General features: G+C 34.2%; 1 protein-coding gene across 4 annotated transcripts in view; it reads right to left on the bottom strand.

Moving 5' to 3' along the window:
• Window positions 1-15,809, bottom strand: part of LOC148945404 (CD109 antigen-like) — a 135,106-nt gene that overhangs the window by 30,703 nt on the left and 88,594 nt on the right. For 2 of the 4 annotated variants that reach the window (XM_089099330.1, XM_089099329.1), the window contains exons 11-12: window positions 13,726-13,912; window positions 6,307-6,544 (exon numbers count right to left, since the gene is read on the bottom strand). In XM_089099330.1, coding sequence (XP_088955456.1) covers window positions 6,307-6,544; window positions 13,726-13,912 — 425 coding nt within the window. Of the gene's footprint in view, window positions 1-6,306; window positions 6,545-7,585; window positions 7,728-9,311; window positions 9,472-13,725; window positions 13,913-15,809 lie in introns of all 4 variants that reach the window. The other 2 variants (XM_089099331.1, XM_089099332.1) reach the window with 2 other exon arrangements.

The following is a 15,809-nucleotide window of genomic DNA, read 5'->3' as shown; positions in this document are numbered from 1 at the left end:
GAGCTCAGTGGTGTTTACACCCTTCCACCGCTTTGAGGTGCGCTGACGGATTTCCTCTGCTGCCCAGGGACGGAAGATCGAGCCTCATTGCCTGTAACTACCATCACTGCCATGGAGGTATACAAGCTTAGCTTGACCTTTAATTCCCACCTGGAATCAGCAAGGGCTTCAGGAAATAAGCCAGTGCTTCCCTGCACTGGCTTATTTCAAATATTTGGAAACCTTTTCGCGCGCTAAGATCAAAACGTTTGCTCGGAAACGATTCTCTTTAGAAACAACAAATTAATTTCCCTTTCATAAATCAATTCTCTTTAGAACAACAAATTAATTCCCCTTTCGTGTCAATCAATCAATCATGACATCATCTGTCAGACTTTAAACTTTGTCTCGGAGACAATTCTCTTTGGAAATGTATCAAAGACATTAATAAACTTCGCGCCGGAGACAATTTGATTAATGACTGATAGCACATGTGTTTCCGGGAAACTTATAACATTTGGCTCGAATAACAACAACAAATACTATTTCCGGATCATAACATCTGCCTCGAACAGGAAGGAAGTGTCATTAACTGTTTCCCGGAACCTCATAACATCTGGCTCGAATAACAACAACAAATACTATTTCCGGATCATAACATCTGCCTCGAACAGGAAGGAAGTGTCATTAACTTTGCTTCGAACGACAACAACATTGACCCCATTAACCACGTGTTCTCTCTAATGACTCTGTACAAAACAACAACAACATTGATCTTGACATTTTGCCTCGGAAACAATAACAAATACTATTTCTGGATCATAACATTCGCTGAGGGCGTGCCAAAAACACACCTGGAGAAAGAGGTCATTGACCGATTACGCAATCATTCTCCCTAATGACTCTATGCCCATATATGGAGTCCTGTCAGCATTAAACTAAATTGTAGGTGGCAGCAGGGGTGAGGGATCGTGTCAATAGGGGCATCTCTACTAATAAGCTGAAGAAAAATGGAGTAGAATAATTAGGATTGTGTAAAAACAAAAGATAATATCAAATTATTGCAAAGTAGGAAGAAGAACATGAGGGTAGCATCGATTAGGGTGGACTTGAGAGACCTTCTGACTTCTCTATCGGACTGTTTTTAGAGCTAATACATAACGATTACAAGAGGGAAGAACACAAACAAGCAATTCCAGTAATTGGAGAAATTCCGGAAATTTCATCTGCAAAATTCCAGCAAATTTCAACACATCAATGTTTTTTTTTTAATTAGCATACCTTAATTAATGCTTTTAATTTACAATTTACCTCTGGTTGAGATGAAGTTTTTTCCTGGTGGAAGAGGAAAACATCTTGTCATCTTGACAAGAATAAATCTTGTCAATAACAGCGCAGCGCGCAAACCAACGTCGTCTTGTAACCACAGAACCAACTGACAGCGTCAACAAGCTCTCATTAAATGACGTTAGTGATAGAAATTTTAGGGTGAGTAAGTGAGGTAGTGTAAGGAAAGCTGAGGGAGACGTACATGACAGCTAGATGCACATGCGGCTGAAAACGCGCCGCGTGCAAAATCTTGAGGCATTGCTAAATGGAACAATATTTGACAGAGTAGCTATCCCATGAGAGCCGCACGGGACCAAAAAGTCTAAAGGTTTTGTTTTCTGATGAACTCAGGAAGCAAAACTTGCTGCCATACAACATCATTTTCGTCGTTTAATTGCATAAAAAGAAGAAGTTCAGCGATCAGATTCTCTATTTTGATTTTTCATTTTTTCTTTTTCTATTTATTCTCTATTTTATAAAGTGAATTGTTTGAACATCTCCAAGGGACTATTTTTTGAACCTTATTTAATTAGAAGTTTTGATAGACGTAAACAATTCACAGCATAAACTAAAATACAAATAAGCTTAAAAAGAAAGGATAAATTCTGAAAACAGTAAAAGGATATTTATCTGACAAATAATTGGAGTCCCTGGCCCCAACAGTAAGCCAAAATTAGATAAATAACCAAAGAACTCTTACCTTGGATGGTTCTTCGGAAACCCCCAGTCCATAAAGGCTGTCAATAGAAAATGCAGAAATAATCCAAGAAGTGATTGTGTCAGGAGCAGTCTTGCTGAATGTAGCTAGGCCCTCGTTACTAAATAATAAAAAAAACTTAATTATTTTAAGTTCAGTGCTCGCAATTTTCGACTCAAAAAGAGAGTTTTAAGGATTCATAGCCACATTTTTGAGAGTATAAATACAAGTGATAATTGTTTAGTGAATCTATTATTATAATATATATTATATATATATATATATATATATATATATATATATATATATATATATATATATATATATATATATATATATATATATATATATATATATATATATATATATATATATATATATATATATATATATATTATATATTATTTAGTGAATATATTAAATATTTAGTGAAGGATGTAAAGCCGTATTTACCCCTTGCGAGTCAAGAACGTTCAAATCTAGAACAAACTCTAAACATACGAAGAAAGACGTTTTTTTATCTAAAAAAAACAAGAAAGACGCTTGATCCATACACTCCTCCTTCAAGACTCGCCCCTAGATCTCAACCTAGAAGTAGCTTCAAGTTAGTCAGAATAAAATGATTTAGTATTTCCAGAAAGGTACGTTTTTAAGTTCAAATATCAATTTATGCCAATATTTTCACATTTTTGTTCCTAGGATTTTCTTGTGCATCATTCTCTGACTGCTGAAAATACGCAAAAAATATACAAAAAAGAAGTCAATGAAATAAGTGAGTTTGTTAGTTACTGTTTTTTCTCATATAAAAATATATAAAAATAATGAATATATTTAAAAAAAAATTATATAAAAGAAGTCAATGAAATACGTGAGTTTGTTAGTTACCGTTTTTTCTTATATAAAAATATATAAAAATAATAATTATATATTAAAAATATATAAAAAAAGAAGTCAATAAAATACATGAGTTTGTTAGTTACTGTTTTTTCTCATATAAAAATATATAAAAATAATAAATATATTTAAAAAAATTTATATAAAAGAAGTCAATGAAATACGTGAGTTTGTTAGTTACTGTTTTTTCTTATATAAAAAATATATAAAAATAATAAATATATATTAAAAATATATAAAAAAAGAAGTCAATGAAATACGTGAGTTTGTTAGTTACTGTTTTTTATTATATAAAGTCGTCAGTTTAAAATTTGGTAGCTACTTTCAGCTCAAAATCAAAGCTATCGAATTTCAATAATTCCATAAAATAACAACAAGAATAAAAGAAATGAGACGGAAAAACCATACACCACTTCCTTGTAATGAAAACAATAAAAAGCTATTGTTTAAAAAAACGTCTTTCTCCTCCAAAACATCAAGGTCATTTCTCTTATCTTTTTTTTCATTTTGATTTGTAACTTTTTGACCTTTTTATAAAAAAAAAATAGTTGAAGAAATCGTCAGTATGCATTCAGTACCATCGTACACCGCGAACAAAATTATTTGCCCACATACAGGATCATCGGAGGAAACTCGAATTTATTAGAAGAATACATGATCAAATCGAAAAGGGATCTAACATCAGCCAATAAGAACCGGCATTCCGACCCGAACTTAAAGAGCACGAAACCGGCAAGGTAGATTTTATACCCGAGACTACCCCGACCCCCCAAAGAGGAATTCCAAGACGGACGTTCTATCCCTGTATCATCGCGACTAAATAAAAATATATGATATGTATGTGTGAAGTGAATGAAGGGAAAGAATTTGATGGTAAAATAGAGCTAGTAATTAACTTATTATATTTATTTATATCAAAACAAAATAAGGAACTAATCTCTTGGAAATAAGGTATTATATTTATTTACGAAAATCGCTATCACAAGACCCGAAGGGCCGAGTTTGATTTCGGGATCAAAAAAAGATATTAATGAAAATTAAGATATTAATACATAGGCATGGTTAAAAGAATCCGTTAGAAGAATGTGGTGCTTTAAAAAATCGCCCATTCCCGTTCATTATAAACATTTTTTTAATTTGTGTGGCCAAACCGTTTTGAGTTGATTGGGCGGTCTTAAAATAACTTGTAGAGCTTGAATAAGAGATTCGAATTAACGACATAAAACTCAAAACCTAAATTTACTTTCACGGAAATCTTAGAAAAACCATTGAATTTCTCCTCTTTTGGGCTGGAGACAGAGATATTCGGGTTTGATAATAGAAAAGTTTGATTCTTTTTTTCGATTGAGTGAAGCAGAATTTTCTTTTTAAAGTTCAGGAAACGGAAGTCCCTAAAAAGATTCTACCATGCATGCTTGAAAGCGTTAAAAATGAGTTAAAAGGAAATATCATTAGAATGATTTGACAGCTTTGGGAGGGGGGGTTACTTGTGGTGCTACCCGTTTTAACTTAAAACCTTGCCCACACAGGGGACATATTATTTATATTGTAAGTTCCCTGTTATGCTTTAAAAATTCGCTAATAGACCCTTTGCCTTTAAGACGATCACCCGTCGCTGAGACTCGTAAAATGATTCTTAAGGTATCGAACGGTGAACGTCTAAACAGGGTAATTTCCATCAACCCACAATCATAAACTACCAGCCTGTTTGAGGCATCGATTTGCACCAATCCTGAACCCCCGATATGCACCGATGTATTTGTCCTACTTACTTATTTATCTTTATCAAAATGAAATGAGGAATTAATCACTAAGATGAAAATTAAGATTTAAAATTAAGAATTAAATTAAATTAAGTAATTAAATTAAATTAATAAATTAAATTAAATAAAATTAAGTAATTAAATAATTAAATTAAAATTAAGGATTAAAATTAAGATTTAAATACACAGGCCTGGCTACAAGAATCCCTCAAAGAGCGCCTAAACTGGGCAGTTCCCATCAACTTATAATCCAAAACCAAGCATGTGTTTGAGTGACACATAACATTAGAATTTTTCATGTCCCGTCACGGATCCGGACGCCGTATATCCGAAAGTTCTTTCACAGGTAGTACCAGGACGCTGTAAAACGTTTAACGAAAGGCCCACGTTTAACTAAGCCTTAAAAACTCTTATTTAGCTATCCACAATATAGAACCGGTTTTCACTTTCTTTTTTGTTTAAATTATGACAAATTCCTTTCTTTTGAAAAGGATCCTATAACTCACCTAAAAGCTAAAAGAAACAAAAAAATAAATACATTAAAAGACAAAAATAAAGCATGCAGTACAAAGCTCAGTCACCGTTAGTCAGAACCCAAATAAGCGTACAAAAAAACTCGCAATAAGCTGAAGAAAAATGGAGTAGAATAATTAGGATTGTGTAAAAACAAAAGATAATATCAAATTATTGCAAAGTAGGAAGAAGAACATGAGGGTAGCATCGATTAGGGTGGACTTGAGAGACCTTCTGACTCCTCTATCGGACTGTTTTTAGAGCTAATACATAACGATTACAAGAGGGAAGAACACAAACAAGCAATTCCAGTAATTGGAGAAATTCCGGAAATTTCATCTGCAAAATTCCAGCAAATTTCAACACATCAATGTTTTTTTTTTAATTAGCATACCTTAATTAATGCTTTTAATTTACAATTTACCTCTGGTTGAGATGAAGTTTTTTCCTGGTGGAAGAGGAAAACATCTTGTCATCTTGACAAGAATAAATCTTGTCAATAACAGCGCAGCGCGCAAACCAACGTCGTCTTGTAACCACAGAACCAACTGACAGCGTCAACAAGCTCTCATTAAATGACGTTAGTGATAGAAATTTTAGGGTGAGTAAGTGAGGTAGTGTAAGGAAAACTGAGGGAGACGTACATGACAGCTAGATGCACATGCGGCTGAAAACGCGCCGCGTGCAAAATCTTGAGGCATTGCTAAATGGAACAATATTTGACAGAGTAGCTATCCCATGAGAGCCGCACGGGACCAAAAAGTCTAAAGGTTTTGTTTTCTGATGAACTCAGGAAGCAAAACTTGCTGCCATACAACATCATTTTCGTCGTTTAATTGCATAAAAAGAAGAAGTTCAGCGATCAGATTCTCTATTTTGATTTTTCATTTTTTCTTTTTCTATTTATTCTCTATTTTATAAAGTGAATTGTTTGAACATCACAAAAGCCAAAGATCATTTTTTCATAGAGGAAATTTCAGGCACTTTCATTGCCTCTCTCGTCTCTGATTATAAGCATATTTATAGATTAGAAAAAGAAAAAACTGAAATTGTTACTTGCAAAAAATAGCGGTTAAAATAGTTTACGTATATTAGATATGGCGGTTGTTGAATTAGTTCAAACTAATTTACCCTGTATCTAAAGATTCAAAAATCCAAGTCGGCCGTATGTCCTTCCGAAGGTAGACCTTAGGTCTGTTATCTTTAGGTTTGGGTATCCAAGAGAAAGCATAAGGGCCAGCCAAAGGAGGTCGTGTCAACGGACGAAGAGAAAGGGGCGGTCCTTTGTCCACTCTAACCGATGGTACCCCTTTGGGTAATATGGGGCGACCAATAGGAAGCGGTGCTGCCGTAGGTCGTGTGAAAGTATCTGTTGAGAAATTATTACGACTTAAGCTTCGTAACGGGGGAATAGTAATAGTAAAAAGTAAAAAGGTAATAAGGGAAATGGTAAATAGGAATAGTAAATATCAACTTTTTGATTATTTTTTGTTTCACAGTAATGTGATAAGATTTCCGTAGCCTTAGCTTCATGTAGATTTCCGGATACAGATTTCTAAATAGATTTAGAAAATCTGTATAGATTTTCGTAGCCATAGCTTCACTGAAGTAATATAGACTCGTTTTTAAACAAAAAAAAATTATAATTAATAGGGTGGACCAAAGGACATGGGTAATTTATAAGAGTGGAAACTGACGTAATGTCAAAACAAAATTACAGACGACATCTAGCGGTTGGCGTTCCTTGGCATGCTTAAATATAGTAAAAAGACAAAATTAATGTAATTGGCAGGATTAGCGCAATAATAAGTGTCTTATTTCAGTCTCTAAAAAACCAGAAATACGAAGTTTCAAAAAAATGCCAAGAAACGCCAAATCCTAGCTGCTGGTGGATTTAGACACTAGAAACTTTCCACCCTTAAGCTACCCCTATTATTTGAGTTAAACAAGAATAAATTTCATTACATAATACCCTTCTAAAAACAGAACAAAAAAAAATAAATATCCTTGCAAAAAAGAGTAAATTTGGATTGTGATGTGTCTTTCAAATGTTCAAATTCAATAATTTACGGTTCCAATTCTGATTTCAACATTTCAGATCTCATTTTCATTTTTCCCCATCATTTTAAAATTAAAAGGAATTAATATTCAAATTCTACATAATATTTTAAATATATTTGCCTAGAGTGAAAGGAAAAATCAGCTTAATATACCAACCGGAACGGCATCATTTTACTTATACATAACTTGCACACACAATAATATAACCTGTATGAAATATAACCTTTACACATTATTCCTTTTGAAGTATTATGTATAGCCCCTATTAAGAGAGTATTGGTCTCATTAAGGCCTAGCGCGGAAGCAGTTAGTTTGATATGATTTGATCAGCGGAAAACTAGAAAAATACCCAGATTCATATGTTTCCCAGAGCCAGGTTTCTGGGAAATTCTTACGGACTCGTATTCCAGTTGTACCAACAAGTTGAAGCTTTGTCTCCTTGGCTTCTAGCATCAGCTGGTCATCATCAAAAGCAATACTTCGGTACAAAACTAAATTCAAAATACAAATATATAGTGTTGTTTACTCTACCTATTTTATCAAATTCATTTTATCTATAGCCTATAGATATAAGTAATAATATTAACAATTATAAAAAATGTAAAATACTGTTTATTTGCATTTTTGTTATTTTATTACTAGTCAGACATAAATTTAGGAGAGGTGTAACCAGGTACCCTCCCCCCAATATAAGGCCTTGCATAGACCATCGGATACGCATCCAATGGAGCGTGTTTCCTTTCCTGCCTTTTTTCTTGCCATCTTTTAACTAGTTTACCCTTACAGCTCACCCTCTCTTTTTTGTCATTTCTCCTGAATTTACTTTATCTTATTGCTTTATTTCGTCATTTCGATTCCCTTTTCGTCATGCTTTTTGGGTAAAAGTTAAGCGTTCCTTGTTACATCGTGTAATGAATACCCTACATTTTAAAACTCTACACTCTTCACTCCAGATTCTGTAATGAATATTCTAGAATGAAGTATCCTCATTAAATTATGAATACTCTACAATACTCTAAGAAAATTACTATCATTATTTTACATGTGGGAAAAATTGTCAGGGAGAGTTTTCGGCGGGAGGGGGGTCCACGGGAGGATATGTCGGGCGGTGTTTGAGGGGGGCGGTATTCTCCCTACTAAAATATATAACCATTACAGAAAATCAATATAGTAAGTATATAGATGATGAGATATGGAGGATATGGATTGATGAAAAAGAAAAAAACTTGTAACCAGCAGAAGAGCATGCAATTAACATTTAAAATCATTCGTAAGGCTTATAAATTTTATCATAGCTGATTTCACCATACTGAACCGATTTGAGATAGGCAATCATTTGTTCTGGTTACATCAAAGCTAATTTAACCAGCTGATTTTCTGGCCGAATTTTTCTTCCGAAACCGAATTTTACTGGCCGAATTTTACCGACAATTAACATTAACAATTAACATGCGTTTTAACCGCAACTAACATGCGAATTAGAGAAGTAGAGAAAAAAAAATCAGCAATCATTCGCTCAAAATTCAATCGAAAGCTGACTCGACCAGTCGACTTTTTCCAAAACCGAATTTTAACAACGACTTTACCGAAAGTTTCAAATACAGAGCAAACGAATTATAAGATAAAAAAGAAGAGCTTGTATATAAAAAAAAGAACGCATCACCATCAATGAAAACGGGCTGGCCATCAATCGCTTCGGTTTGGCTGGTTAACCCAAATGTGAACAGATTTTTTTTTAAGACAAATTTTTGCAATTTTACAAAAAATTTCGAATATGGAGCGCACAGATTAGAAGAAAAAAGAGATAACTTGCACCCCGAAGAAAAAATCGAAGTACCAACAGGCAGGCAATCATTCACTTTAATTAAACCAATAGATGATTTAGTCAAATCTGTCCAAAAATTTTCGAGAAGCTGAATTTTAACAATTATTTTACCAAAATTTCAAATAAGGAGCATGCATATTAGAAGAACAAAAGAATAATGTGCATGACGGAAAAGGAAACGCATCACCAACATATAGAACATAGGGGGGGGGGGCAATCATTTGCAGGCATCACTCGGAGTGTCACCTACTCAGTCCGATTATTTATCCAAAGCCAGGTTTCAGGGAATTCGTGACGCAGTGTAATGCCAGCTTTGAAAGAATTAGGGGCTTTTACAAATGTCGGACTGTGATCATTCGCCATCGCTTCATAGATGGCTCTACCATCGCCAAATGCCGAACGGTAGTAAACTAAAACAAAAAGCTAGCTATTATCACACGACAATCCATCACACGAATTGCCAACTAAAGAAACCAGACTTGCTTGAAGGTCCTGATTTTACATGAAAAACGAACAATTGGTTTTGTATATAGCCCAATATCCAAACATTTAAGTCTATTGCCATGTACCATGTACATTATGTTTGTAAAACTGTGTCTCATAACCTGGTTATAATGAGAAAACTTAAGCATTATTTCTCTCCTTTGTTATGCGCCTTCTTTATTTTTCCCTTATCCATCCATATATATTGTATTGTAGTAGCGTTTGGCTTGGAACATTTCCTTCTATTGTTCTGCCGAGTTCGAGTTCTACAAAACAACGCTGTTCGGCTGTTAGATGGCCTATAACCTCGGGATTCGGTACGAAACGCTTATGAGCGTGTAAAGATACTGCCAGCTTCCGGATTACGGGAGTTGTATACACTTCTATTCATTTTTATGATTCAAAGAGTATAAACCTCCCGTGTTTTGATAGCTTAGCAGACCTGAGATCTTCCGTCCATGATTATGATACTAGGTCATCTGTAGAGATTAATATTCCGCTGGATGTTTCGGCCCGATCGATATTTTCTTTGCATCACAGGGGGATCAGAAGTTAGAACCATCTTGATCAAAATATAAAAAATATAGGTGACATTTCTTCGTTTAAGATAGTAATTAAAGAGTAGTATATGATATATATATATATATATATATATATATATATATATATATATATATATATATATATATATATATATATATATATATATATATATATATATATATATATATATATATATATATATATTATATGTATTATATGTATGTATTCGTAAATATTTATGGCTCCTAGGGATGTTGATTATGATTATGATTATGAATATGATAGTAAATTTAATGACAATGTTAAGGTGTAAGGTTTGTGGTGCAGTTTGGGTACTGTGATATAGATAGGTAGTTTTTTGTTTTGTTATGTTAGTGTACTTTTGCCAACCCCTTGGACAAGTTTTTACTTCTTGGGGTTGCCGCTAAACTGATGTTAAATTGTTTGTTTGTTTACAATAAATCTCTCTCTCTCTCTCTATTAAAATAGTATATTCGGTTTATTTCTGAATCTAAATTGTCCAGTCTTTGGAAGAGAAAATAAAATTACGAATAGGCATTTGCTTCTTTTTAGGGAAGACATTTTAGGAGGGAAATGGGGCAAACCTCAAAGGGCAAAAACGTGGGAATTAAAAAGAAATAAGTAGGAGGTTATCAGACAAATCGTAAACATATGAAGACTTGTGAGAGGTGAGGGAGGGCAGGTACCCATTCTAGCGCAAGTTCCTATTTCAGAATATGATATAGCGAAGTGTTATTTCTGAATTTTGGCGACCAGTAATTCAAGATTAAATTAAAGAAATAACTTAATAATACTTATACGTATTAACACGTAAAAAACCCAAACCATGTGAAAAATTTAGCTAGAGATATATCATAAAAATCCTAGTTTTCTGGGGAAGGGATGGGCTCGGATGTATGTTACTCTACAAATCCCTAGATTCTTTCCGCACAAAATTTCAACTACTAATGAGTTGCACAATATATAGATCAAAAATACAGGAAAAGACTGCAATGGAAATTTCCATCGAAAGCCAAATACAATCATTAAAAAGGCAAAAGCAATTATTCCCATTAAAATTACGGTCCTATAACCTGTAAAATCATTTTTATTGAATCTCCAATTTTGTGTGTCGGGATTTTCGGCAGGAGGTGATGGTATATCGACTTCTCTGTTTAAAGAATTAGCTGGTGTACTTTTTCAGCCGCTTTTATATATTTTTAATTCTTGTATAAAAAATGTATTTTTCCCAGTTTGTCTTATAGTAGCTAAAATTTTTCCTTTGTTTAAAAAGGTGATAAAGATAACCCAAAAAATTATAGGCCTATTACTATTTTATGACCTGTTTCTAAAGTTTTTGAAAAGATAAGAAAAAGTAGATTTATTTCATTTCTGGTAAAGCATAAGTTTTTTTCTCCTAATCAGTTTGGTTTTTTGAGTGGTAGATCAACAGAGCAAGCAGTAGCTGCTTTACGTCATGTCTTATCAGAGGCTATGGATGATAGTTATATGCCGGCAAGTATTTTTTTTCACATAAAAAAATCTTTTGATACAATAGATCATGCAATTCTTTTTGATAAACTTGAAAATATAGGAATCCGTGGAAAAGCTCTGGATTTAATGAGATCGTGTTTATCTGAAAGAAGTTTGAAAGTCCAAGTTTGTGAAGAATCATCTCATATTTTCCCGTTAGAAAATATAGGGGTACCGCAAAGATCTGTACTGGGGCCGATACTTTTTTTGATTTATGTAAATGATCTTCCAAATTGCATGCCCTCAGGTGATGAGTTACCAATATTGTTTGCGGATGATACAGCAATTAGTTTGAGGGCGGGCAACGAGGAGGACCTACGATTGTCCTTGGAGACTGTTGCTTTGAATGTAAATTCTTGGTTTCATGATAACCGATTAATACCTAATTTAGAGAAGTCGGAATTTATGGTTTTTGGGAGAAGATCGAGGTCAGTGAAGCGTGTGTCATTTCAAAGTATTAATAATGGAGCTTCCTCCATAAAAAGAGTGGATTTATTTAGATATTTAGGTATTTATATTGATTCAACTCTGTCGTTTAAGACGCATATTAGTAAACTTAAAGCAACAGTGTCCAGGAATCTCGGTTGTTTGCATAGAATAAAGTTTCTGTTTCCATAACAAATCATTAGAACTTTATATTTTTCATTAATTGATTGTTATTTCCAGTATTGTTCGACTTTTTGGATGCTGACTTTCCCTTCACATTTACGAGGACTCCAAATTGTTCAAAATAAATCAATAAGAATTCTGGACCATTTTTTAGCACACCCTAGGAAGACAGAGGAATTATCTGAAATTAAAACATCTTTTCTATTTCTTGATATTCTGGATTTACAACAAATTTTGCACCTTAATTTGGGCATATGGTTTTTGAAAATCCAACATAAAGATCATTTTTTCAATAGTATGAAACTTTTGGTTGAAAATAAACATAGCCTTTTATCAAGAGCTAGGATTAAGTTTCTTTTCCCGTTTGTTAGAATTGAGAGATCCAGATTAAGTTTAAGATATCAACTTCCTCATATTGCGAATAAATATAAGTTATTTGAATTAGTAAGTGAATCACCATCACTATACATATATAAAAAGAAATTGAAAAAGATGGTCCTTTCAGCCTACAGTAGCGGGGATTGATTGTAGAATTGATTTATTTATAAATTGTTAAGTAAATCCCATCCCTATCTCCGTGAGTCGATAGTTAAGTTATGTATTTTTTTTTTTTTTTTTTTTTTTTTTTAATTTTAATTTAAATGGTGTTATGTTATTATCAAATTTTCTTTTCTTTCTGATGTTATGTTAGCGGGAAGTGTATTTTTTTTTTCCCCTGTTGTTTGATAAAGGAGACATTACGAGATTCCTCTCTTCTCCTTTGTATAAAATTTATGCGTATTATTTTGTTAAATAAAGTCAAGTCAAGTCAAGTCAAAGTAATCTTCCGCAATTATACTAGATGCATCATCCGTTTTTAGTGGGGTGAGAATGTATAAAAAAAAACGACAGAAGAGGTTACCGCCAAATTGCATCGATTCTAAAGTGTATTTTAAACTTTTTTTTAATTTAGCAAATTTTTACTGTTTGTTTCTTTCATGAAAAGATTGAATTTGATTTACCATCATTTGATTTGGCATTCATTTTATTGATTCTTTACTTTGGTGTGTCGGTTTGAAGCAATCCCCAGAGCATCCTTTACAAGATGGCGGAGAAGTGGGGTAAATAGCGGCAAATAAGGTTTATTGTAGGACCTTTGGCCGCAGATCCCGCCGTAAGGACAAATTGCAATCCTGTGTCCGAAAGGACAGTGGTTCGAGTCCTGGTATCGCTGATTATTTAGTTAGAAACAGGGGTCAGTGGTGTGACTCTGTAAGCTCAGTCAGAGTCAACCCATCTCCAAATAGGTACCTGGAGCAATTTGAGGAAAAACACAGGGAATGTCAGATGATTTAACCCCAACCATGCATTGCACTCTCGCCAAAAGGCGGGGAATCAGGACATCGGTAAATGCGCTACGCAGACCATTTTCTGCACGCGACAGGATTTTTTTCTTTTTTTTTTTTTTTTTGCTGCAAACCTTGACATACACATATAAATAAAAGTGAAAAACTTACTCGCATCATCTTTGTAATATACCATCCCATTGGTGAGTACGGTTACACCTGTGTTCGAAAATACTTCAGAAGTAGTAGAGGACTTCGGCCACCAATATAATGATCGCTTCTTACGATTCCTAAACCAGGAGGTATAATCCGGTTCTTCTTTGCCATCGTAAGTTTTCAGTTCTTCTAAAACTTGTCTCTGCATAAATGGAGAGGGGTATTATCAAATCTGGTATTCAAGGTAGTAACGGGATGGGGGTGGGGAGGTTAAAGTGATATCACTCTGAGTGAAATTGAATCTTGGGAGAGGGACACATGCCCCGCCCCTGATATTTTATATACATACCTAATTTACGGCTTATTTTATGAATAACACTGGCGTCCATTGGGAGGAAGGATTTTGTGTTTCCTTAGATTTATTGTCCCCTTAGACATAGAAAAATACCTTTTTGCATAAAAAAAAAAAATGAAAAACGACGGCTTTGCCGACAACTATCACTAAATTTTCGTGAATTGACACTACTGCTCACTCTCCTTCCCAGAAACTTGAATATTCTTAGTTAAACCCTTCATTGTCTCTTCTTGGGGAAAAACTGCACAAATGTTATTGTAAAGTCATTTCAGCAAAATTTCATACGTGACAGCGTCAAAAGAGCTTAATAATATCTAAAAAATAGCAAAAATTATCTCAGTAGGGATGTTCACAGGAGGGTCATCCCCCCCTCGCCCCCAAATATCTTAAATCTTTATAAATTTCTAGGTACTTATTATACAAATTAACTTTGTAAGTATTCTCCCACCCCTGAAAAAATCTACCTACGTGCCTGGTCCTCAGATTAAACAGCTGAATTTACCAGACTTGTTATCACTACTTCCACGGTAGTATAACCATAACAGAAGTCAAACTGTGTAGGACACAATGTTGTTTTCTATACATTGACAACCTCATTGGAAAATACTTTTCTATTACTCTAGGCATAACGGGCAACACCGATACAGATCAACAGTTTGCTAACTCATTAACTAGTGGAACACACGTAGTTTTAAAGCACCATGGATACTTCTATAGATTTAGTAAACGAAACGAACACGTCGAAACGGAACGAAAAAAACAAAACGTTCATACAACTGGGAATAGATTAACACTCTGAGACTTAAGGCTGTATTCAGGATTCTTGTTGGGAGGGTCTATTTTGTTCGGGGGGGGGGGGGAAATTACAAAATGTAACACAAATTTGTTTATATGTATTTTTGTTAATTTTTACGAATTTTGGGGGGGGAGGGGGGATCCAACGGATAACCCCAACAACCCTAGATATGACCATGCTGAGACTAACTAGGTCAGCTTCAGCTGAATCATTCTTTAAATTATATACGCTGTTGCGTGATCCCTTCCTTCTCATGTCACAAATATACATATAAGGTCGTAAAAATTATGGGTTTAACAATACTTTAAAAACTGTATTTTTAGAGGGGGGGACACAGGGTTTTATTTTGGAATGGTTCAAATTGCTTTGGGAGGGAGAGGGCAAGAGCGATGAAAACTAGGAAATTATAGCAAAAAATCTCAAGGTATGCCAGAGTATGCCAAGGTATGCGGATGCCAGATGTGTTTTTCAAAATCTAGTTTTAAAACACAGTTCGAGACTATATTTGTCCTTGAAAAATTGTTAATTTATTTTGCCTCAAAAAAAGATTTAGATCCGACTATTTCTGGAAGATAAAAGTAAGCAAAAATAACTATGACACAATCATGAAACCTTAACCGAAAAGCTTGAAAATATTCAGAAGCGGGCGTGCCAAATAATGCTTGGGGCAAATTATACATCCTATGAGGACAGCCTGCAGAAACTGAGGCTTCAGAAACTATCTGAAAGGTGCCACGATCTCACGATGCGTTTCGGAAAAAAATGCCTAAGCTCTGATGTCCATCGCAAAATATTACGAGGAGTGGCGCCCCTCGAGAAAACTACAGTCTAGTAAATACCACAGCATTCGCAGGGGATTCTGGTTAATGGATAATTCTTCCGGGCTTGGTCTGTTTTTGCGGGCGTTTTGGGGCTGAAAATTCTCTTTCTAGCTAAATTATCTACTAT

Source organism: Artemia sp. Qi Xiang Cuo, chromosome 13 (genome assembly GCF_049724085.1).
Source record: "Artemia sp. Qi Xiang Cuo chromosome 13, ASM4972408v1, whole genome shotgun sequence".
NCBI classification, from domain to species: domain Eukaryota; kingdom Metazoa; phylum Arthropoda; class Branchiopoda; order Anostraca; family Artemiidae; genus Artemia; species Artemia sp. Qi Xiang Cuo.
This window is presented reverse-complemented; position numbering and strand designations above follow the sequence as displayed.